A 27,282-nucleotide genomic window follows, 5' to 3' on the forward strand; every position below is an offset into this window, starting at 1 on the left:
TACCTTACTAATTGTTGTATGCTCAAATAACTAAAAATCCATGGGATCATCTGCATTCTAGTTAGAAAATCAGATCCTCAGAATCTCAGGCTTACCAAATAAGAATCTACATTTCAACCTGTTTCCCAAGTGAATTCATGCACATTACATTTAAGAACTATTCTAGGTAATTTGTGTATTGGTACTCTTTTAAGATATATAGAAGATTTTATTTAATTATATCAATTTAATAATTTACATCAAGTTTGGACAAACTATGACAAAGGGCCTTGGGTGACCATCTATTTTTGTAATTAATGTTTTATTAGAAAACAGTCAAATTTATTATTTTATTATCTATGACTGCTTTCTTAGACCCACAGAGGGAAAAATTGAGTAGTTGTGACAGACTGTAAGTTACTCTCTGTCCCTTTGCAGAAAAGGAATGCTGATTCTAATTTAAAACTATGAAAATTAATTTTAAATTTAAAAATCCTTTGACATAAATAATAGTAATTTCAACATTTTTATATTCATAACAAAAGATTTAACTGATCATTTACAGTTGCCAGACTTGTCTTTATACTTCACATTTATTATCTTAATAAAACACAATTTTCATGACTGTACTGTTTTATTTATTATTTATTTATTTTAATTAGGTGTATGTGACAGCAGAATGCATTTTCATTCATTGTATACAGTTGCAGCACAACTTTTCATTTCTCTGGTTGTATACAATGTAGCATCACACCATAACTGCAGTCATACATGTACCTATGGTAATGATTTCCATCTCATTCCACCATCTTTCCTGCCCCCATTATAAGTTTTGTTTTACAATTTCATTTTGACATTTTAAATTCTGAAGCCAATGCCAGTGGTTTTGAACATCAGATTCTCTCAATTTATAACTGTGAAATTTATTTTCTTTATTTTTTTCACTTTATAAAATATTTTAATAAATAAATTTATTATATAGCTTTGCATTCTTCTGATTGTTTGTTAATCATGAATTTATTAGTTTTTGAAAGTCAACTTTGTATTTGCAAATTTTATTTTATTTCTTTAGAAATAGAAAGCAGCCTATTGTGTTTAAAAAGCCAAGCTTTGAGAGCCACCTTGTGGATTTCTGGTTACTGCAAACCTTCTTATTAGTTCTGAGAGCTATTGGTATTCTGTTATAATTTATGTTCTTTGTCTAATTGTTGTAATAATATTTAACTCTTATTGAATGTTTCTATTGCTTAATATAATTAATTCAGTCCTCATAACAACTGATGCTGGAGATTGGTTCTCTTTTTCCTTGATTATGGCATATCTGTATTCAAATATGCATGGAATTTATTCTGTGACATATAGTTACAATTTATACGAAACATTTTTATGTTGTGTTTATTATTTGAGGCAGTGTCACCAATCACAAATTCACAGATCACTATGCTGATAAAGAAATAATACAAGAAATGGAAAGGTTTAATACAGTTGGGGTAGACTTGAAACTACCTACTTACTATTATATCTTTTTTTAAAAAATATTCTTTTCGTTGTAGATGGACACGATACTTATTTACTTATTCATTTTTATGTGATGCTGAGGATCGAACCCAGTGCCTCACTGGGTTATTAAATAGCTTTTCACTGAGTATATTACCTCAGTGGTGAGGAAAGGGCTCTGCCACTGAGCCACAACCCTGGCCCAGGTTATTATATCTTTTGCATAATTTTATTATATTTGTTTTTTTATCCTGATTCAACTGTTACTGGATTTAAAAAAAAAAAAAGAATGAATTCCTAACACATCTGTTGTATATATGTTTTCAAGAAGCATTGTCTTGCTTACCATTATATTCCCATCTCTTCATGTAGTGTTTTTCTGATAGCAAGAACCCCCGAATTACTTTTTTTCCTTCCTTTTATTATTCTAAGGCAGACATTATAATAGGTGCTTTCAATTTAACTTTCTCATATGATCTGCACTATTATTCTGTCCTTTAAAGATTTTTATACCCATTTTATAGATAAACTAAAAGGGAGAGTAAATAATTTTCCCAGACACTTCTATATCTAAATCATGATTTGAACCAATAAAAGGCAGCAAACAGGTTGGTAGAAATACTGGTTACAACTACAATAGATTAGTTAATATTAACATCTTAATATGTGCATTTATTAAATTTAATAGCTAAGAAATACAGCTGCCAATAAATGAAAAGTAAGCTAATGAATGAAAAAGAAGAAATAAAATGAGTAAACAAAATTTGGATGAAAATATCATTGGATGAAATACGTTAAAAAGATTATATATTCTTAACCCAAATAAATTGTCAAAAACTAAACATTTTAATGTTCAATTCTGAAAATGATTTGAGGATTTAGCACACTCAGATTTTCTGTGGTATTTGATCAGTTCAATCCTGTTACAAAACATTTTGGTAATATATTTTAATAGCTAATCTTTTTCCAGCACCTTTAATCTTGGTGTTCTAAAATTGGAATTTTTTAAAATGAAAAAAAAATTTATAATTAACAAAACATAGACATCAAACATATATAACAGTAGGGGATTTTAAAGTATGGTCAGCAATTCAATTAAATATTGTAAATTAAGACGTTATTTTAGACTGTATAATAAAACATTCAGTTTTAAATTAACTTGTCAATACTAAAATTGATCATGTCTTGAGTGACACTCTAAATGATAAGTGATTAAACAAGGCAAGGCCTCTACCTCTGAGATACAGGCAACTCAACAGGATTTAGAAATGAATATGTACATACATATGTACTATGTAAATCAAGAAGTGTTATTGCTTAAGAAAAGGAAAAACAGTTCAGTGGGAACACAAAAGGGAAGCAGGTTAAGTTTAAGCTAGTGGTCTCAGATTTCAATAGACATTCCAAGGAGAAAATAAGAAGACCATTAAAGTAAAATACTAGATATATTCAGAGAATAATATCTAGTCATTGGACTATAAGATTCACAGAGGGCTATGCATGTAGGTTTCGTTCAGAGCACGGAGGACTTAACTTGTATGCTTAGTTATGATGCTGCTGAAGACTATTGAAGAACCAAATTTTGTGATGTGAATTCAAGTGCTAAAAAATGGAATTCATTTTCTCTTTCAGAGAGGAGAAATTCACCAAACCCAGGTGTTCATTTCACATGGCTTACTTTGATTAAATGAGACACTTTTAAAGAAGGGAGTAACAGTGGGATTTTCTCCTTATTTCTTCTATTACTTTTAAGTAAATTTTTGTTACAGCAACTTTTGTTCCTGTACTTTAAAATGTATTTTAGAAACATAGAATAGATTTGTTTTGAAAAAATTATACATCTTGTGAAGGAACCATGCTGTTTTGGGGGTGGGGGAGCATGTTCATTGCAATATTTGAAAATACCTGAGTAGGGGAAGCACTATAAACACATACAAATTAAATAAATAATGTTATAAATCCCTGGAGATACAGAAATTTGTAATGAGAAGATTTTAAGTTTAAAATTACATTTCAGTTTGTTTTTTTAATTATTATTTTGATATTTATTTAAGATGACCAGATGAATAAAGAGGATGAAAATTGTAGATGAGATTTTTTTTTTTGCTAACCAGGATGCTCTCTGAATGCTAACTTGTTACTATATTATTGTACTATAGTAATAATCAGGACAGACCATGTGAGAACCAAGACCATCTTTCAAGGGATATATCATGGAACAGAACCTATAGTACTTCCTTTCTCCTAAATTAAAGTGAATAATTAGCACAGCAAGATTGATATATGGTAATTGGTTATGGGGATTAGGCTATCTGTGTCATTATGAATGGCTTTATACACATAAACCTCAAACTGTTTTTGCTGGTGGTCACTCAGTAAATATTTACTGAGTATAAAGTAGTTACCAGATCAATAAGTGTCAAGATGAATAGACTCTGCTGGCAACCTGCTTATAGTGGATTGAGGAAGACATGCAATCTGTCATTCAAAATTCAGTAAAATAAGCTGCTCTACATAAAGTTTAAATACAAAAGGATTTTGTATAAGAAATTAGGTACTTCCCAGAAATTCAAGACTACTACTAGAACTTTTGAATTTAAGAATTAGTCACCATGATGATGATCAGTAGTTAAAAAGCCACAGCTGTGACTACACACAACTTATAACATTCATAAACACACAACATAATGGTATTCCATTATAACTTTCAAATCTCATATCTCTAAGATCTTGCTTGCCAGAAAATGACATAGCAGGGAGTTGATTATCTTTTCATTTCTATAGCCCAACTCTTGTATGGATACTTTTAAAATTTTTTTTATTTGTTCTAATTAGTACATGTGACAGTAAAATGCACTTTTGTACATCATATATAGATGGATTATAATTTTTCATTCTGGTTTTACATGAAGTAGAATCCTACCAGTCTTATATGTACATAGGATAAAAATGTCTGATTTATTCTACTGTCCTTCTTATCCCTATATCCCCTTTCCTCGCTTCACTGCCCTCTACCTAATCTAAAGTAACTCTGTTCTTCCCTAGCCCTTGCCTGCATTATCGTGAAATAGCATCAGCATATCAGACAAAATATTCTGCCTCTGGTTTTCTGGATTTGGCTTATGTTGCTTAGCATGATATTCACCAGCTCCATCCATTTACCTGCAAATGCCATAATTTCATTCTTCTTTAAGGCTGAATAATATTCCATTTTCTTTATCCATTCATCTATTGAAGGGCATCTAGGTTGGATCCATAGTTTAGCTATTGTGAATTGAGCTGCTATAAATATTGATATGACTGTGAAAATTTGGGCCTACTTTTCCTTCCTGTCCGTAAAATACAGGAAGATTCACTGAGGAATGTGAGAGTACATTTTATGGGCTGTTTAACATTCTTTGCTTTAGAAATATTGCTTTGGAAATATTTTGAGGAAGAAACGTAGCTGTCCCTTTATCCTTAAAGACTTAGGATTCTAGAAAGACAGAGTTTAAATTACTAATTAAACAATTTATTTTAATTGTATTTATAATAATAAAGAGGAATAAAGTGCTAAGAAAAGTAAATTTGTGGGATATGATCTAGACTGATGGTGTTAGAGAGTGGTGTTTGTTCATCAGCATGTGATATGTAAGTTCACATCTGAAAGGAAAGGAAAAAGTAAGGAGGGCGGACAGTTGTGCAAGGAAAACTCCCTGACATCAAAAAACAATGGGACATTGAAGGAAAGTGTGGTGAAGGTAAAATGACTAAAATATAAAGCATGATGGCAGATGACAACTGTCATAAGATGAACCTAATGTAGTGAGCAAGAACTAGATCATGAGGGCCTTGTAAATCATGTTCCAGATTCAGTATTTTAGGTAATGTTTAGAGCAGTTGGAAGAAGGGCTTGGCTTGAATAGTACTGTACTTATAAAAAAAGATCATTACAGTGTCTGGGGATGTATCTCAGTGGAAGAGCACTTGCCCACATTCATGTAGCCCTGGGTTCAATCTCTAGTATCCCCAAAAGTAAATTAATAAATTTTTAAAAATATGAAAGTATCATTGTACATAGTCAGGACAAGAGGAGATGGGAAGAACAATTAGGTGAATTCATGGAGAAGTATTTCGGAAATATTGATAGGACTTGGTCATTGGACTTACAGAGTTTGAGATGCCTGTGTACTTAGAAATGTTAAATAACTATCTGGGTGGATATGAGTCTTGTATATCAGAAGAACATTCTGGTTTAGAGAGAGGATCAGTGACAAAAGATCCCAGGACCAATTCTTAAGAACTCTTAAGATTAAATACAGGAAGATGAGCCAGAAAGGGACTTTCCAAAGGAGTTTAATGTCACAGAGGCAAAGGAAAAGTGTTTCAAGGAGAAGAAAGAGATCATCTATATGGAGAGTTGCTGTGAGTGGCCAAGTATATTCACTATATTTGGCAACATGAAAGATTAATGCCCTAATTTAGAAGCTTTGTCATTCACATGGTGGGGAATAAAGCCTATATAAAGTTGGCTAATGAGTGTTGAAATTAAAAAACTGAGTATAACTATCAATATTGCTAAGTTTGCTTATATAGAAAAGAAAAATGGATAGAGTCTATGACCATAGACATGTTGTCTTTTCAAAGTAGAGGTGATCTGTTAATATTTGTGGGAACTATCCAAGATAGAGTGAGAATGAATTAAAAGACCTACATAAGAGAAAGAGAAGAAACCATGGATTATATATAGGTTCAGAGAAGTCAATTCCAAAGAACCAAAGGAGAGATTTTCCTTCAAAGGGAAAAGGGTACCTAAAAAGGTAGGTTCTGATGGAAGTAAGTATAGGTAAATGTGGGAAGAAAGAGTCTTCTCTGGTATCTTGTATTTTCTTTATGAGTAGGTGGTAAGGTTATTCTGTGAGTTAAGGGTAAATAAGGTGGTCAGAAATTTTCGGAAAGTAGAAATTTTCTACTATAAATATTGTGAGTCATATTAGAACAAAATTACTATAAAGAAATTACAGGACTGCTCCTCAGTGTTAAGGGCTTGTGAGATTATAGTCATTGATCTAGAATAGTCTAAAGTTACCATTGTATACAATTTTTCCTAAGCGCTAATTGTCCTAGATCCTCCAAGTTTGGCATTTTGCCAGGCAGTAATGACAGAAGGGCAGATGAATTAAGAAATTGGCAAGAATGTGATTGAAATATTAGGCTCTGCTATCTAAGCTAGAGAAAGAGTAAGAATAAAGGCCAAGTTGGGTAGGAGAAGGGTATTACTGTAATACAGCTGATAAATAGAAAGAAAATAGAAAAATTGTGATCTATAGGTATCATTAAAGACAAAAAGTGGGCTTAGAAAAATTAGTTTGGCAAACTTGAAATATAGGAGGCTTTAACCAGAAATGGGGATGTTTGTGTGTTGATTCTGGTAGTATAGATGGGGATTGATGACACTACCTGGAGTATTGTTATTGTTGGAGCAGAGGAGATACCAATGTAAATGAGGGTCTCAAGGCCATAAGGAGCAGAAATTTTTAATGTACCCATAGAAAATTCTGTAAGTTAGAATGAGAACAGGAATTGGGGTAGAAAGAAAGACAAGGAGCTATAGGTGCCAAGTCTCTGCTGAATAACTTTGGGTGACAGGTGACATAGCTTGACGGAATGAATCTTATAGGGCAAAGATTTTAACAAAAGGAGAGTACATAATGGCCTGAAAATGGGGTTGGGGAAGAGAAACCTCATCTCTTACCACTTGAGAAGGCTGCATGAGAATCAGTCCATAGAAAAGATGCAGCTTTTAGTTAAAGCGAGGTGGGAGAAAGGGTTGATACAGGTTGTAATGTAGATGGGGATATAGTTTTCAATAAATGAGTGGTAGGTATAGCGAAGTTTCATATACTAGAATGGAAGAATAATTGAACATGAAATTGAGTCAGGAGAAAAGAAATACTAAGTACTGTGGGGGCAGTGGCATATCAGATCATTGGATCCCATTTTCATACTGCATATGAGAATAAGAATCTCTGAAATTGGATCCCTAAAATGTTTAACATGATTGTCCAAAATCAGGATCATAACCTGATTTAGAACAACTGGTTTAACTGATCTAGTGAACAGATGACTAATGGACCTTATCCTACAGGGATAGGTGGCATAATGGGTTTCCTTCTCATAGCCTCAGGAGTAACAGAGCATTGAAGATTTTGGCTCTTTTGAGTTGTCTCAGTGAACAAGGTTTAAAGTAGAATAAGAAAGGCGGAAAGAGTGATAGCATGTTATATTCCCTACATCTTTAAACTCCTTTGTCAAAAATAGAAGCTAGATATTGTTTTATACTAATAATACTAGCTGGTTCTTTAGTAATAACTCAAGTCCACTGTCTCAAGCTGATTAACTTTATAAGCATTACATGGTAAGATCACTTTAAAAAGATGATGTTGTAATTCTTTTCCTAACATTGATATGGTATAATGACTAATGATTATGGAAAAAGAATGGTATCTTTTGAGAGACAATATTTACCTCTTCCTGCCTAGATTTTTAGTTTTTAATCACTACAGTTAATTTATTCCTTCCTTTTAGTTTAATAGACTTGAAATGATTCATATTAAAGCATACCTTATTGAAATAAATGACCTCAGAAGGCTTACAAAAGTACCGTAAATTATTGATTCCATTTTAGCATGCTGTTTCATTAGGGGTTTGTATTTGAACTAAGGCTTTTGTGTTGATTCTGTGTACTTTTTGGTCTTATGGGTTATTTTTTATGTTTGATTTCCTTTAATATCCCCATTTACTTGCTGTTATTCATTTTTAAAAATCATGTTGCTTACTGTATTTGTGCTAGTTTGGAAGTCAACTTTGGGAAGTGGTTACATTTTAACCTTATTTTTAAAGGCACTGGCACTGACTTTTCATCTCACCAGTAGGAAAAAGATATATAAATTCACGGAAGGAAGTTCCACATGCTTTCACTGAGGGAAAAGAATATAGTGCCCTTTGTGTGCTAATGCATTATCTTAGCAGTTGCCCATTCCATTCTAATTTTACTGGCTTATAAAACCCTATGTGGGAATTCACTTGTGAAAAGTGGAAAGATAAAGTCAGGGGAAACCAAGCTTAGACAATTCTTTTGTGCTGAATTTCCATGTGTAGAAACACTTTTATCTAGTAAGTGTAGTATTGGATCTCAAATGGCTTCCTGGGAGAATCCAATGTCTGTTCAGACAATATGAACAAGATAAATTATGTCTCTGCAGCTATTCAGAGGAAAAAGCCTGGGCTCCACATAGTGCTGGCTCTGGAGATCCAGGTGGAAGAAGCAGTGATTGTTGTGAAACTCCACAGAATAGGCTTCATTTTGTAACAACAGGTTTAGCTCCATAGCTCATCATCTTAATCATCTCTTTGCCATTCATTTCTCCAAAAGCCACTTGTGGTTACAGTCTTTCTATATTTCTCATGAGGAAAGCTTTTATAAAATGACTATTGTGTTCATTTGCACGTGTGCTTGTGTGTGTTAAAGTAAATAAATTGGATCATGTTAGATACACATTTTGTCTCATTTAATAATATATCACAGAGATCTTAAGAAATCCGCATAAAAGAATGTTCATAGCAGCACAATTCACAATAGCAAGACTGTGGAACCAACCTAGATGCCCTTCAATAGACGAATGGATAAAAAAAAATGTGGCATTTATACACAATGGAGTATTACTCTGCATTAAGAAATGACAAAATCATAGAATTTGGAGGGAAATGGATGGCATTAGAGCAGATTATGCTAAGTGAAGCCAGCCAATCCCTTAAAAACAAATGCCAAATGTCTTCTTTGATATAAGGAGAGTAGCTAAGAACAGAGTAGGGACAAAGAGCATGAGAAGAAGATTAACATTAAACAGGGATGAGAGGTGGGAGGGAAAGGGAGAGAGAAGGGAAATTGCATGTAAATGGAAGGAGACCCTCAGGGGTATACAAAATTACATACAAGAGGAAGTGAGGGGAAAGGAGGAAAAATATAAGGGGGAGAAATGAATTACAGTAGAGGGGGTAGAGAGAGAAGAGGGGAGGGGAGGGGGGAGGGGGGATAGTAGAGGATAGGAAAGGCAGCAGAATACAACAGACACCAGAATGGCAATATGTAAATCAATTGTTGTGCAAATGATGTGATTCTGCAATCTGTATATGGGGTAAAAATGGGAGCGCATATCCCACTTGAATCAAAGTGTGAAATATGATATATCAAGAACTACGTAATGTTTTGAACAACCTACAATAAAAATTAATTAAAAAAAAAAAAAGATTGTTTCAGTCATTTAGCAACTGCATAGAATAACATGATGTGGGTATTAAAATAATTCATTTACCACGCCCTACACTGATTAATACTTTTGAAGTTTCCAATTGTCTTTGTTAATAGTACTGCAGTAAACATTCTTCCTCATACTCTTGGTTTTTACAGCTGTATACACTGGGAAAATTCCTAGCAGTGGAATTTATCCATCATGCAATTCATGCATTTAAAATTTTGGGTGAATGATCCCTAATTGCCCACCAGAGAGATTATTTAAGGGTATATTTTCTCAAACATCTACTTGTACTCATATAACTTTGTCAACATTGAACAATAAGAGGTTTTTAAGTTTATGACAGCTTAGTAGAGAAAAATTGTATTTTATCATGATTTTGACTTGCATTTCTTTAATTCTGAGTGTAGGTAGGCATTTTCTGTATTGATCATTTTTATTTTTTTCTGCAAATTGTTTATTCATATCCTCGGTTCATTGTGTATTAAATTATATGCAACTATATATATTACAGAAATTTTTCTCTAGTTGACCTTTTATGATTATTTTTAACCATGTAGAAATTCTGTATATCTATTTATATTCTCTGGGTTTTGTGTTTTACATACAAAGCCTATACTTACTTCATCCATGATTTCTTAGAATATTTTTTAAATTTTGTATTTTTTTTTTTTTTTTTACTATTGAGTTCTTGATCTATCTGGAACTTACTTCAGATTGTAATGGGCCCATCATCTCTTTCAAAATATGTCCTGTTTTTTCCTGTTGATTTTAAAATTTAATATGGAAAATACTCATTTAACTGAGTCAATTTCTATGTCATTCATCTTACTGTTTCTTCCTTTCAGTCAGGTACTAGCAATACAAATACAAAGTAGATCATTGTCATAAGTGACAGTATTGTAAATTTTGTTAAGTGTGTGGTTTTAACTTTTTGCATGTGCTTTTATTGCAAACACAACAAATTTTAAAATTATTTGTTTATTAGAGGGTTTTTTTTTTTTTTACCAATCTACAAATTATTCAATGCTCACACTTTGTCTTAAATTTATTTGTATTCCTAGGATCTAGTATGTGATAAATGTGTGTTTCTATTTAAGTGACCTTTCCTTTGATTCTTTTTTTTTTTTTTTTTTTGGGCTCTTTCAGCCATTTATTTATTTTTATTTACAGTTTATGTTCAATGCAAATCAGTTCCATAACATGAGAAGTTACTATGAATCAAAGCATAAATACACAGCACAATATATAATCCAAATAGATGTACAGCATTCAGGTATGAAGCAAAGGGGTGTGTTCATTTACACAGTAGCTTTAGATCTGTTTGATCTGGTTGTTCCTGAGTAGGTTTCGAATGATGAGAAAAAACTGATTTGGGTTATCAAGACTACAGTGGCCATATTAGATACTGGAACATTTAAGCATCGATATGTGACCATGCAAACAAAAGATTTCAGGGAGTGTGAATTTTTCAAAAGGTTTCTGTGTATCAAGGCAGTTGTAAAAGATTAGAGGATCAAGACTGCTTTTAAGCGTAAGATCAGGTTCTATACTTAAAAATATTGACTGAGAAAGTGTTCTAAACGTGGCTATTCTGATCCATAGTTGTCTTTTTTTTTAAAAAAAGTTATTTACAGAAAAAATATAAAAATTTTTGTGAATTTAATATGCACTTCTCAAATGCTGATTTATAAATTTGGCTTCTTCACATAGTTGCCTTTCTAATTTCAAGATTTGCCATTCTACCTTCAAAGCTGACCATTTTTAATTGTGAAAGGTATTTAACAAATGCAGAAATAAAAAGCATTTTGAAATTAGTTGAGGTCAATGCAGTTCTACTCTTTGGAATCAGTTTAGCTAAAGGAATCTGGCACTCTTGTTGAATGAAAACAGGAGATGGGAGATACCTACCATTTGACTTTGTGAGGATAAGCAAGACTTACTCGTGAGGCCTGGATTTGAGGTGAATTCCAATTTATCATTGCCCTGGCACATGTCAATTACTACATTAAAGTCCAAACATAATGTCAAAACCAAAAACCACAGAGGAAAGAGTTCAGTTCCCAAAGGAATAGAAATAGTTTAACAATTTGAAACTTTATCTAGAATATATAAGCATTAAATTAGCACTGCTGAAATGATACATTGAGGATTTACAGTAACACCTGAAAGTTCCCTCTATTGTACATATAAATAGAATCTTGGAAGCTTTTTATATTACCTGTTTTATGGCCTTATAGATTTCATGAACCAAATGAAAACTGAAGTCTCCATTCCACATTCCATCCTTTATGTCTAGATAAAATTTATTCTTGTTTTCAAGGTAGAGTCTTAAGTGTCCGTATTTCTTATGCCTCATTCAGGAAATCGTGTCTCAATTTTGGATGTTATCTCTTTTTATCTTGTATGTGAAACTCCAGCAGATTTAATATTGGCATTCATCACTTATGATACCCTTCACATGTCCTTCAAACCAATCAATTTGGAACTCTCAACATTTTCTTTGTCAATAAAATCAGGTGTGGAGTTGGTAGATTTGATGCAGACCTGCTTCTTCCTTGACACACTGGACGTCTAGTTGCTATTTCAGATTGGGTTTAGAAGATGGGGAAGTAGAGATGTTTCTTGGCCTGCCTTAGTCTCTAACAGTAGAGATATAGAAGAGAGAGCAAGTTCTCAAGCAGACTGGCTGTTGACTGCAGGGCACTGCCACCTGTGTTGGGTGTAGCATTAGTTGAACTGGGAGCAGGAGAGGTACTCTGTGAGGAGTTACTTGAAAGTGTCACAACAGCTGTTTGGTTTGAATAAATCTTGGTGGGTAGGAGCAGTGCCAGAAGCAGCAGCCCCAGCTCCAGCCTGGCCACTATCGCTCTGCCCCTGTCTGCTCTGTCTCGCTAGATGCTAGATTCGAGGAGATAGGATGGCTCCATGGCTCCATGGCTCCAGGTGTGTGCAGGCAAGGTCTCCTTTGATTCTTTAAAGTGCATTTTTTCCTTAGTCACTTTTGTGTTTGTTATGAAGTACTTTTTCTTAAGAATTTAAATAATTTAATGCAGTAATGAATATGAGGCTGCTTAGCTGAAATAATCTCTTATAAGGTCAATCAAATTATATGGTGGTATTGTGCATAGATGGATCAAAATATTACCACAGAAATCTTCCTATAAAAACTGATCCTTGGGGCTGGGGCTGGGGTCCTCAGTAGCATACTTGCCTGGCATATGTGAAGCACTGGGTTTAATTCTCAGCACTCCATATAAATAGATAAAATAAAAGTCTATAAACAACTATATATAACTATATATATATATATTTTTTTTAAAGACTGATTCTTTTTTTATTAAGAATATTTTTTAATGGAAATGGTTTTGGAGAATGGTTCCTCTTCCCCTTATTATTATTTATTTATTTATTTTGGTACTGGGGATGGAACCCAGGGGAAGTTTTACCACTGAGCTATAACCCTAGGCCTTTTAATTTTGTATTTTGAGACAGGGCCTTCGCTAAGTTGCTGAGGCTGACCTTGAACTCATGATCCTCCTGCCTCAGCCTCCCAAACCACTGGGATTACAAGCATATGCCCCAGCACCTAACTGGTTTCATGGTTTTGAAAGATTTTGTAATACCTATTAAGACAGAATGTCCCCTTAAATCTTTCATTTCATCCTTTGTTTTCAATACAATTATTTTCCATTTTGTGTGGTGATACCCATGAGGTACTATGTAAGAAGTCATGCTATGAGTATCAGGAAGAACACAAAATGCTGTAGAACCCAAGCATAGAATCTTAAAAATCTCAGTTCTTAAACAAAAGTTTGCTTTTCCCTCAGACTATATGTTTCACAGAGTAAGCCAAGATTTTTCAGATGAATTGAGGACATTATTTATCCTACTTTATCCAACAGTATGCTGATATATTCTTAAACATTTTTCTGCATTAAAATAATTTGAGTTGGGTGCAGTGGCACATGCCTGCAATCCCAGCACCTTGGGAGGCTGAAACAGGAGGATCACAAGGTCAAAGCCAGTCTCAGCAAAAGCTCCTGTCTCTAAATAAAATACAAAATATGGCTGGGGATGTGGCTCACTGGCCGAGTGCCCCTGAGTTCAATTCCCAGTACCCACCCAAAATAATGATAATAATAATAATTTGAGGAGATTTTATATATATGTACATTCAAGGACTTGGAAAGATGTTTAATATTAAAATCGTGGTCTGATACTACCATACTCATTAGTATGGCTAAAATGAAAAATAATGACGTTGTCAAGTGCAGACAAACATTCAAAGTAACTGTAACTCTTGTGTTTTTTTGCTGATATAATAAATTAGCCACTCTGGAAATGGTTTGCCAGTTTGTATAAAGTTAAACATAGCATTTACCATATGACCCATCTGCTCTATTACTGGTGATTACATTTAAACATGAAAACATAGACACACACACACACACACACAAACACATACACACACACACACACACACACACATCTCAATGTTCATAGAGGTTCTATTTATAATTACCCAAACTGTAAACTATAAACTTACTCAATGTCATTCAGTGAGAGATTATATTATGAAAGTGATATGCCCATTGATACTATTGAATATGATTTGGCATTAAAAAGGAATGAATTATTAATATGTGTGCAACAACTTGGATGACTCTTAAAAGGCATGAAGCTGAGTGAAAGAAACCTGTCCAAAAAGCATATATACTGTTTAATTCAATATATAACACTATAACATTCTTGAAGTGACAGAACTTTAGGGATGAAGAACAAATCAGTGGCTACCACAGATTGTAGGTACGGAGGGCTTCTATAAATAAATGGTATAAAGGAGTTTTATATCTTGATAATGGTAGTAATTATTACATATTGATACATATGTTATAATTCATAGAACTGTATGCCAAAAGTAGCTTTGCCAGATGTTAATTTTTAAAATAAGATATTTAAAAGTACATATGTGTGGACTTCTTCCCCAAAGATTACAATTCATTTATACTGTGAGCTATGACAGACCACATATGAAAAATTCTGATTCAAACATTAATAGTAAAAACCCTAGACCTGTTTTTAAGACTTTTGTCACATCAGGTCTCTGTTGAACTAATAAAAAAGAATGTCTAGAATAAGAATAGAAATAAGTGTCTGTTAAGTGTCTCATAGGTCCTCACCGAGACCAGAGGTGTATACCCATTGGGTTAAGTGTACAACCCTCGTGGTTGGAGTAGAAGGTACTGTGTGAACATATTCACCTTCTGAGAAAATTCTTACTGCAGTTATATACTTCCAGTGTTTAATTTTTTTCCTGTGCCTTGGTACCCCAGCAGTCTTCACCAAGTCCTATGTTAACTGGGGTTTATTCAAGGAATCTAGATATAATATAGCACATATATTATTAGTATATTTCAATACAGGATATTTAGACTTTACCTGAAACAAACAGCAGTTCACCAATATGGTTTGTACAGAACATCTCCAAACATATTCTTTCTCTTTGAGCTCTATTCTTAAATATTAGAAATTAAATAGGTGAAGTGTCTTCTGTTCCTTCCTTTGGCATCTAAAGGAGCTGTTATTTCTTAGCAAACACTCCACAACAGACTTTATCCCAACGTCTTTCCTTATTCATAAGAAGTGATTATAGGAATATTGACCATAAGAATATTGCTTGTCTGAAAAGATAAAGGCTGATTCAGTTAGTGTAGTTGGTTGTAAAGTGTGTGATAAAATGATTTCTACAGGCTGACTACATTGCACCAAAATAAAACAGGAATATGCTTCTTTTGAATTTGAAAGGGGATAGTCTGTATAGTCTTTGTTACATATATGTGTATTTTGTTTTGAATTTAAGGCTTAAAATGTGCAAGTTGTTATTTATTTAGTTGGCCACTGGGTGGCGTGGTTTGCTAAAAGTTTTACCCTTCCCTCAGCTTTAGAATTGAAACCAATTTCATGGAGTGTGAGCGATTTTCTTAGATCCTATCTTCGTAGTTAATTAGTATAATTATCTTAGAAGTTTAAAATTGTAAGTAATCTGAGAGTTAGATAATCAGTGTAGCGTAATCTGGACTAGAATCCCAGTCTTACTGAAATCTCACTCCCTGCTGATACAGTGTTTCTTACATAAAAGTATGGGGGAAAATGTTCTTAAAGCTCTTCAATTGTTGATAATGAGATTTTTTCAGAATAATAACTAGCACATAGCATGATACCCAAAAGCAGCTTTGTCTACATAAACATTTTTTAAATGTTTATCTGAAATTTTTAATTTTCCAAAAATGTGTTCTCCAGTATACAGTAAGTCTTTATTGAAATTTTTTTGGATCTTCTGCTGTAGCACTTATACGTATTGCAGATAAGTGTACCAAATCCCATATCTGAGCTCAAAGCAGGCCAAAGAACAGACACCATAAGTGAAATCAGTACACGCAGCTAATTGTAAAGTTGAGGATCCAAGACAGGTGGTCAATTCTATCCCATCAAAGCTCACCATAAACAAAGCTGTAGGTGAACAGTGTTGGGTTTATTGACTCATCACAATGATGATCAAGACCATGGCGAGCATGGAAGCATCTCAGTAAGAGGAGCAAGTCTTCTAGGCAATGGATCTGGAATAGAAAGTAGGTGTGATTTGTCAAAAAAGAAATTTCAAGGCTGTGGTGGGTAGTGTAGGTAGGTGGGGTTAAATTATGGTAATTAAGTTTTTAGGCCCTTGTATTGTAAGGACTCCAGCCTTATAGGGAGTTGGGACACAGGTTTTTGCTTATTTTTAAAATAGTATTTTTGGAAGAATAATAAACAGGTAATACTGATTAATTGCAAAAAAGGACAGCTAGATAAAGGAGGCACTTGCTTTTTACTTCATTCCTTTTGAATTTTGTATCATGTTCTGGTATTACCTACTTTTAAGATAGATAACAAAACAAATGATTTTTGTATAAGATATACTAAGATTGTATATACTTATACTTAGATCTTATATATTAAGATTCAGTCACATCCTTGGATACTTAATTTTATGCTTTTGTTGATAAACTCTTTCAGCAGCTATGTTAAATAGAAACTGCTTTTAAATGCTAAATAATGTTTTTATGTTTTGTTGATATCTACTCTAGGTGCAAAAGTCAAGAAATAAGCAAGTACGAGAGTTATTCCCAGATGGTTTTAGTATTCATCATGCAGGAATGCTTCGGCAGGACAGAAATTTAGTTGAAAACTTGTTTTCCAATGGTCATATCAAAGTCCTAGTCTGTACAGCTACGTTAGCCTGGGGTGTCAATCTCCCTGCTCATGCTGTTATTATTAAGGTAGGAGCTTACCTTCTTTTGATACAGATTTTTGTGTGTGTTAAAACAAACCTATGGATTGATTTATTTAGAAAAATATTGTGATTTGGCTGTTTCTTTGACATTGAATGTTAATTTATATAAGGGAAAATATTTTCTCCAATAAAATTCAGTTTATATTGGAAAAATTTAACTATCACAGATGATGAAGGGATTAGTTAAAGTACACTTTCGAGATCTTACTGTATTTGCCCAATTTCAGTATTCAGCTCTTCAGGATTATATTTATGTGTACTTATGTAAATTTTTATTAACTTTTCCTTATCTAGGGAACACAAATATATGCTGCAAAAAGAGGCTCCTTTGTTGACCTTGGAATTTTAGATGTCATGCAGATATTTGGCCGAGCTGGACGACCACAATTTGACAAATTTGGGGAAGGAGTCATTATAACAACACATGATAAACTCAGCCATTACCTCACTCTGCTCACTCAACAAAACCCAATTGAGAGCCAGTTTCTGGAAAGTCTTGCAGATAACCTAAATGCAGAGGTAAGATCTGATCAGTCAAAAGTTGGGATAGAATCATCAGCTTTAAGAATAACGATAAAGGTTGTGTTGGTTTTTACTTTGTAGTATTTAGGAATACAGATTATGCTATAAGACAAAAGAGGCTGGGGCGGCGGGGGGGCAATATTGTTGATTAACTCACAGCAGTATAAATGTAGACAACAATACTGACAGGAACTCATTGTTAAATGACCACACTTTCAATCTATGAGGTTTTGCTATAGATCAGAAATCCAATCCAAAGTTTACAAATCAGGGAAACAGAAATAGCAATAACTGATATTTTTAATGCTCAACTGATGATTAATATTTGTATGAAGTTTTTCTAAGTTTTATGAAGCTTTTTTGTCTTTATTAGGTCATTTGATTAACTTTGTTACGTAAAATGTGATTGCCTAAATTGAGCAAGAGTATAATCTTTTATTTCAAATGTGTGTGTGCAGGCATGTGGGAGTGTGTGGGGGGAGACTTTAATAATAGGATTTAAATAATGGACCTGGAAAGCATAGGTAATATCTCAACTGGTAAAGAAAATAAACATTTTTACAATTTAGAGTATATATCAAACTTTCAAATGAAAGAATGTTTAAAATTCAGTGCAATGTTTTCATGACATTTTTAATTACTACACAAGTATTCAACACTTTCCTACCTCAGTATCCTTTTTTTTTAAAGTTAACTCAAATAATTTAGGTAATTTAGGTAAGATGTAAATATTGAATAAATGAATGAAATATTCACAATCATATTCACAATCAAATATTACTTATTGTGTGCAAGTCTATATGGAGTACTTCTTAAACAGCTTATAGAAATTCTATTTGGGTTATTTACAAGACTCTTTATAGAGAATGAAAGACACACTCTACATTATGTAGTTCTTCTGTTAAGAAGCATATAGTCCAAAAGGAGAAAAAAAGACATGGAAAGAAAATGACAACTTCCATTGAAGTACTTGGTAGAAGGAGAAAATATGTTTGACCTGGGGCTATCAAAAAAGGCTTTTTTCATGATGATAGTAAACTTAGTCTGAGTTCAGAGGATAGATAAGTTTTGGAAGATAAATTTGAAAGTAAGAAAAAAAGCATGAAGAGCACTGGTTTACCTTAATAAAATTACAGGACAACAAAAAGAGATTAGAAAATAAAATTTGACTCCAAAGAAAATATTATCATAGCTCAATTTTGGTCCTCATTGCCTATCCTGATTGCATGGTGTAAGTAATTAGGTCTGGGGCCAAGAGTGTTTATAATGGGATAAAATCTATTACTATAAGGTGATGGTGATAGTAGCATAGGCTAGAGACTGCTGGGTGCTTCATGTACATTCTCTTATTCTGTCAGACCTGCTAAGTAGATATTATCCTCAGAGAGATGTGTAACTGCCCAAGGTCACTAAGGTATAATTTTTAGAACCAATATTCAAACTGAGGTCTATTTAGCTCTAAACGAGATCTTTTTATTGTTGCTTAAGACTTCTGTAATCTTATTAAAAATGTAATAAGTTAAAAAAATACATTACCCTACATTAGGATTCTCCCTTTTTTTCTTCTAAAACCTGAACTAAACATTTTCCAAAATGGTAACCATAATTTCTCTTACAGTAAAAAAGAAAAAATAATCCTGTTTTTCTAAAATTTTGCTTAAAGAGCATGTCAAGGAATACTAAATCTTAGCAAACCTAGAATTAGTTCTTGATAGTTTTTGTAAGTGGTAGTCACAATGTGTTGATGTTATTATGCAGAAAACACAAAGTAAGTAAAACAATGCTCTTGTCCTCAGGGAACTCTTTCCTGGGGACAAAAAAGTAGCACCAGTGAAACTGTTTGATCTAGCCCTGCTTATAAAAATAGCCCTTAAGTTCATCTCTTATTAATTAAAGTACTTGCTAGAAATGTCATTTTCAGAAATGTCAACACACTCTGAGCACATTTCCACTTAGTGATATAAAGGGCATTTAAATAATGAAACATATAGATTGAAATTTTTAGTTACTATAATGAAGTATAACCATTGCTAAACTTGCTCATATCTTGGTTTACTGGAAGAGCTCCCTGTTACAGTAAACTTTCCTGTTAATGAAGCAAACTCCTTTAAATTATAGTTGAATGTGAAATTAAACAGTCATCTGTACACATCAAGTGTGAAATTGGTTTATAATATAAATCTGTGCTGCATTCTTAAGATAATGGATTTGTAAGTCCTTAGACTGCAAAAAATCTTCGCAACACTCTAAAATATCACTAATCAACATAAAGGTTATGTTAGGATAGTAATGTTGCCTTTATTAATATATTTGATTTCATGAATATCAATTTTGACCATGAATTTAGAAAAACTGGAGAAAATATTTTATGAAGTATAATTTAATACAAACATTTTATGAGACATCTTTGCTGATTGATGCCTAATGGGGCTAACTCCATAATGCTAAAGTTGAGAAGTAACAAATCCCTTTCCTATAAAGAGCCACTTAACTTTGCTCTGTGAGAAACACTGATATATGTGTTTCAGGCTAATTAAAATGTATTCATGTTGCTCAGTGTATATTCTGTTCTAATCCCTATATTCCATACTTTATAACTTTGTTAATTATTCTATATCCTAACATATACATTCTTTGTGTACACAGAGTTCTTGTCTCTTCAAGATGTTGTACATATACTGGCTCTTAAGTTAAAACCTCCACAGTCTGACTACCCTTCCCACTTCCATTACTCCTCAACATAGGCCTTCTACTCTAGGAAGCTATTACTCTACTCACTTCACTTAGAAAGGCCCAATTTTCTTTTTTATGAAATATAGATGCTCTCATTGTGAAAATTCAATAAATGCCTGTTCCAAGTTGGTAGGCAATATAGTATCACTATTTCCTGATAATCCCTTCATATGTAGCCCTACTTAAGCAGTTCATGTATAGATATAAATATATATATATGTGTCTATATATACATATATGCTCATGATTATATTTGCTTATTTAGTTTCTAAAAACTATATAAAGTTGATAGAAACCATATGAATGGTTTTTTTAAATTAGTTTTTTAAAACACACATATAGTAAAAATAAATAAGATAACCTTAAAGACTAAAGTTTAAATAGATAAATATAAAGTGACATTTGAGTCTGGTTTCTGAATTACCAAATTTGGAGTGGATTTTATTTTTGTTAAAGAAGAATAAAGTTTATTACACTATACACTAATGCCACTTTTACATGTTATATTTTTGAGTATCTGGTATGTGCTAGACTCTGTGGATGTTGGGCTTCTATTTCTCATCTTAATTACTTATACATGTCTCACCTCCATGACTAGAGAAGTGAGGTCAGGGACCATACTATTTATTACCATATCCATTGTACCTTAAATAATATGCAGGCTTTTTAGTGACTTGTTATGATTATGGGGATAAATGAATAAATTTCAAAAAGAGGCAGTATGGAAAAAATACTTGTTTTATGAAAGGCTCCTGTATCAGATAGCCACTAGGGGACAGCAAATATTTTCAAGAAAATTTTTATTTTTGTCACTAGGTGGCATTCAAGGATTAGTCTTAAAATAAGGTGTACCTTTACATTTATTTTTCTGGATAATCTCTTCCCTTTTAATGAATTATTAGAAGATTTCCATTACATGGTCTAATTTTTGATATGTACTTTCTCTTCTAATCTTATAACTAATAGCAATAGGTAATTATTAATGTTTATTTGATAAGTCTGATTTTTAAATTGTCCTTCATAAAATTTTTGTCTCTTGAGATTTGTATAGTATTTTAAAAGAGCATCATAAGGTCAAAAAGAAATGAATATAGGTTGTTATTTTAAAGTAATAGCATAAAGTAATAAGGGAATATAGGTCACTATAAAGGAATATATGGGTTATATGACAATATAGTTTTGACTTGCAAATAATGAAATCAGAAATAGGTGAGATTGTCAGCTATTTATCCGTATCATCAAACTAGTTTTATTTACCTAAGCAGACTGGAAAAACTGTTTAAACATCCTACACAACTCTCTTATTGGCTTAATTTTAATTCTTACTGCTTTTCATTTTCTGAAAAGCCTTACAGTTTACATTTAAGAAATGAAATACCTATAGTATGGATGGCTTGGTCATTTTTAAGTAAACTAGTGGAAATTTAGAAGTAAATAGGCAGAACCTTCTTACATATTTTTACTTTTGGTTGTCCCACTTTTTAAATAACAAATACTATGATGTAATATTACAGTGAAAATTATATGCTGCTGTATCTCATCTTCAATTTACTCAAGATAGCTAAATGTACACTTTTTTGTTGTTGTTGTATTTTGTTTGTTTGGTGCTCGGGATTGAACCTAGGACCTTCTGCATGCTAATCATGTACTGTACCACTCCCAGTCCATCTACATTTTTATTTCACAAAAAACTTATATAGAATTAAAAATTATAATATAGGGATTAAATCAAACATGAAGATTTCTATTTTCTTCAATATTAGTACAAAAAGTGGCAGCATTTGTTTTGCTTTTTTTCCCCCCTCCTGTGAATAAAAAAAAAGGGTTCAGGAACAAATTTATAGCTGTCAAGTTTCACAACTTTGGTTAATTGTTAAAGTAAAAAGGGTACTTTAAGTAAAAGCAGAATTACTTCCTATAAATCCCTTGCTTAAGGAACTATTTTAAGACTACATTTCATTAAAATTCTGCATTAATGTCCTTATCTAATCATTTCTTTCTCTTTATTACACAGATATTATATTTATTGTTGTGTTCTAAATTATTAACCTTTGGTTTTATTTAATAAATATATCACAAATCACTTCAAATGCTATATTAAACATTACATTTCCTTTCTGAATATAATCTAAACAATCATCCAATGATTACTTTGGTTCAGATGTTTAAATATCATATTTTCCCATTGCTTGTTTAAGTTTACCAATTTAAAAAAACACCCTATTCTTGTATGATTTTGAAAGCATAAATATTAATATGTCTAAATACCAAGAAATTTGCTTTGTGTTTTGTGCAGAAATAATTGCATTTTCCATTATATGCATATTGTATGTTTATACTGGCAGTCCTCTAAATGAGTATCTCTAAAGGTAAAAACTACCATTGTACCTTCTATGGTTTTATTGATGACAGTGCACAGAATCAGGATAAAGATCGACAGAATTAATAATATTTCGTTATTTTTTTAATAATGTTGAGTTTTATTTTTGAATCTTTATTCATTTTATTTATTTTTTTATGTGGTGCTGAGGGTTAAGCCCAGTGCCTCACATGTGCTTAGACAAGTGCTCTACCTACAACCCCAGCCCCATATTTTGTTATTTTTATTCTGGTACACTTACATTTAAACATATTCAGTAGTTTTATTATATAAAATGAAACTAAAACAAAATGGATACAGAATATGAAAAAGAATTAACAAATGTCAAAAATGTCCTTAATGCTTTGTAGAATTAAAATCCATACAGGGAAAAATAATCAAATGTCATCATTGAGTAAGTTTAGTTTGGGAAGATAGCATTTCCAATGTATTATTCTCAATGAAATAAAGAGGACTGCTGTTTTCGTTAACTGAGAAGTCATTTCAATATTTGTGCTTACCTTCTTCAAATGTAGCACAATGATCTATTTTGAAAACTTAATTTCTGGCAGAATGGCCTTTTCTGTAATGTTTATGTTTGACTTTAATGCATTACTTTAATTTCTGTTGTATTTTTGATTTGCAGATTGCTCTGGGCACAGTCACAAACGTGGAAGAAGCAGTGAAGTGGATAAGTTACACTTACCTTTATGTACGGATGAGAGCAAATCCATTAGTGTACGGCATCAGTCACAAAGCTTATCAGGTAGAAAACTCAAACTCATTTATTAAAAAAAAAAAAACCTCAAACCTTCTTTTTGGTTCTGTAATCCTTTCATGATGTGAGGATAAATATTTGCTACTGTTGCCTCATCTGAAAAGAGTTATGGACCTAGAAGAAAAATAAAGAGCCTTAATCGTTTTTTAAAATACACTAAAGAAAATTAAATCGGTTCCTTGTAATTATTTTGCTTTATTTAAATCTCTTTTCCCATTAATAATGTTGATATTTGTATCATTCTATTTTTCAGGTATATTTCTGTTAGATGTTAATATTTCACCATGATTTTTTACTCTAATACATTTAGTTTTAGAAATAACCAGATATAAGGAAACATATAGACCATTTTTAAAAATAGGCTTGTTATATACAATCTACTCCTCCTGTCATGTCCCTTCTATGCCCTATAGTGAAATTAAAAGATAGCATTAATGCATTATTGTCTTAACAGTTTAAAGTTTGAAGTCAGTTTCATGATTCAATGTGTATGCATAGACAGAGAATTAGATACATGTGATAGCAGGTCTTCCTATGAGCTTTATACTTGTGTGGTCCATGTGGCTTATAGATCTTGTCTTTTCTTTAGAACTCTGCTTTATATACTGTAAATGCTTCCTAATTACAGATAAAATTCAGCTGTAATGTAATAAAACATTATTTCGCCATCTTCATATGATATTTACTTCTGTTAAGTCAAAATTATTAAAGAGGTTGAGTCTAACTCAAAATTATAGTTTTTCTCTATTTACCAATACACATACACACAACTATTGTATTGATAAATACACATACATATGCATTGTGTGTGTGTGTGTGTGTGTGTGTGTGTGTAGGTAAATGCATATATATAAATATATGTGCATTTGTTATCAAAGCAATCACCAAACTTTTGGAGTTTTTCTTTCATTTTTCCTTTTCTTGTGCAGTAGATTTTGCCATGGAAGAGTTGGAACTTAAGACTTAGGGGGAAAAAATTAAGAATAGTAGTAGCAACTAGTTCTGAAGCTGGTAATCTGAAATTCTTAGGTTTTCATACTTGCGTCTTCTTTACATAGAATTCCACTACTTTTCTGCTTCTCATTTAAAATATGTGCTGATCTTCAAATGGATGTCTTATTTTTTAAGCAATTTGTTCTGTTATAAAATATAACTGCATTATAATCTGATTTTATACATTTTTATATTTATTAATTTTTAACTGGTACTCTATAGACACACATAAAGGTGGGATTCACTGTGGGTTATTCATACATGTACATAGCATAATTTGGTCAGTTTCTTCACTCAGTTCCTCCCTTTTCCATCCCTTCTCCCTTCCCTCTGTACCCTTTATCTACTCCATTGATCTCCTTTCTATTTTCATGGGACATTGTCCGCCCCCTTTTCCTTTTTTTTTTTTTTTAATTCCTTAGTTATCTCTTGCTTCCACATATGAGATAAAACATAAGGCCATGACTTTTTGAGTCTGGCTTATTTCACTTAGAATGATGTTCTCCAGTTCCATCCATTTGCCAGCAAATGCCATAATTTCATTCTTCTTTATGTCTGAATAAAACTCCATTTTGTACATATACCATATTTTCTCCATTCATTCATATGTTGATGGGTACCTGAACTGGTTACATAACTTGACTATTGTGAATTGTGCTGCTGTGACCCAGCAATCCCAAAAGACCTTGCACTTTTTAAATAATGTGTCTCTAAATGTTCTCATCACAAATATGATCATTGTGATAATAGTCAAAGGTACAATGAAAATTTTCTGAAGGACTAAAAATAAACAAGTACATGTATTTTCATGGGCTAAATATCCCTTGGACTAAGATAAACACATCAATTGATTTTTAAGTATTAGGTTAATATTAAAAGTTTTTTTGCAGTATAGTGAAAACTTTAACATAGTTTTATGGTTTTTAAAAAAGAGGAATTTTGTTTCATTCCAGGATTCATAGTTTTACTGCCTTTACATTTCTATCTCTTAATTTTTTCTTTAACTTATATGTTTTGATTTTGTTGCTCTGTAAATTCTGTCTATAAGACTTCTATAGACAAACACAAATCAAGTAGTTTGGACCTGATATATATAGTATCACTTAAAACAAATATTTGCTGATAATACTCTTGATGCTATGTTACTTATCTGCAGTTGGTTTCCTTTTGCCTCATTTTTCTGATTTTTAAAACTCTTCAAGCTGCCATAAAGATCTAAGTTAAAACAAATGGCAGAAGTATTAACTCATTAGATTTCTAAGGAGTTTTACTACTTCTCCAACACCCCATTAAAGGTCATATTTTACATTATTGCTCATAACAAGAGATTAATCTTCAAGACTTAGATGTGTATGGTTGTGCACTTGTACAGTATGGCATCTATTATACATAGCAACAAGAATATTTGTTAGTATTTTGTATTAAATATCAATTTATACTTAGAAAAAAATTATAATAGTTTTAAAAATATATAGAAGTTCACTGTCAACTTCATTTTATTCTTTGTTTCTATTATTATTATAGACAAAATGGATTTTTCCACCAACAATTGTGAAAATTACTAAAACAATAGAATTGTATTTTTAAGGGGATAACCATGCATTTATTTTTGTGTATTTTATCTTTGACAGGGGAAAGCATTCTTGCCATCATATCCCCAATGACTGATAAAATAGAAGTATGGTTTGGTAATTTAAAGTGCCTATTTAAGTGTGGGAAGGAGAAGATGATGTGTTTTTTTTTTCCCTTATACCTGATTCCCTGTATCTATAACCTTAAAGATTATAAGACCACAGAAGAATTATATTGGTATCTAAAGAGACTGTACAGATTGATAATTTTATTATCCAAAAGACTATGCGGATTGATAATTTTAAAGCTTTCTTTATTTAATCAAATAAAATCTTTTCTAGTTGTTTCTGAAATGTATAGAATGTACTTCAGAAATTATAATTGAAAAATCTCTGATCAGTAGCTTCAATACTGGGTATATACCCAAAGGAAATGAAATCAGTATGTTGAAGAACATCTGTACTCCTGTGTTCATTGTAGCACTATCCATATTTACAAAGAAATGGAAGCAGCCTAAGTGTTCATCAGCTTATGAATGGATAAAGAAAAATCTAATACCTATACACAAATGGTACATTATTCAGCTATAAAAAAAGACTGATATATTGTCTTTGCAGTAACAGGGATGGAACTGGATATCGTTATGTTAAGTGAAATAAGCTAAATACAAAAGAACAGGTACCACCTGATCACATTCATGTGTAGAATCTCAAAAAGTTGATCTTACAGAGGTTGAAAGTAGAATGGTGGTTACCAGGGACTGGAGAGAGGGATGGGGAGAGACTGATTAATGAATACCAAGTTTTAAAAGTCTAATTAAAACATCAAGAAAAAAATTTAGCTTCCATAAATGGGTATTTGTTTACAGGTGAGAGGTTTTTTTTAGAATTCAAGTGTTTATATTTCTTTCCTGTAGATTGACCCAACATTAAGAAAGCATCGAGAACAGTTAGTCATTGAAGTTGGACGAAAACTAGACAAAGCTCAGATGATTCGTTTTGAAGAGAGAACTGGTTATTTTTCCTCAACGGATTTGGGTAGAACCGCCAGCCACTATTATATTAAATACAATACCATTGAGGTAATATTCTGAGAGGAACAAATGCAAAAATGTTTGTTTTTACAGGCAAATACTTTCTAGACTTCAAAATATATTAATAATGCCAAATAACAAAAACAACTTATGAGCAAATACATTTAGTTTATATGAATTCAGCAATAT

The 27,282-nt window shown here is 32.2% G+C and overlaps 1 protein-coding gene and 1 pseudogene across 4 annotated transcripts in view; one reads left to right on the plus strand and one right to left on the minus strand.

Moving 5' to 3' along the window:
- Ascc3 (activating signal cointegrator 1 complex subunit 3) overlaps positions 1–27,282 on the plus strand; it is a 363,263-nt gene that overhangs the window by 191,461 nt on the left and 144,520 nt on the right. For all 4 annotated transcript variants that reach the window (XM_076858390.2, XM_076858389.2, XM_076858391.2 and 1 more), the window contains 4 exons: positions 16,898–17,089; positions 17,398–17,622; positions 23,364–23,483; positions 26,977–27,141. In XM_076858390.2, the coding sequence (XP_076714505.2) occupies positions 16,898–17,089; positions 17,398–17,622; positions 23,364–23,483; positions 26,977–27,141 (702 nt within the window). The remainder of the gene's footprint in view (positions 1–16,897; positions 17,090–17,397; positions 17,623–23,363; positions 23,484–26,976; positions 27,142–27,282) is intronic.
- On the minus strand, positions 12,413–14,166 carry LOC143401680 (signal transducer CD24 pseudogene; annotated as a pseudogene).

Source organism: Callospermophilus lateralis, chromosome 6 (assembly GCF_048772815.1).
Source record: "Callospermophilus lateralis isolate mCalLat2 chromosome 6, mCalLat2.hap1, whole genome shotgun sequence".
Taxonomy (NCBI): Eukaryota; Metazoa; Chordata; class Mammalia; order Rodentia; family Sciuridae; genus Callospermophilus; species Callospermophilus lateralis.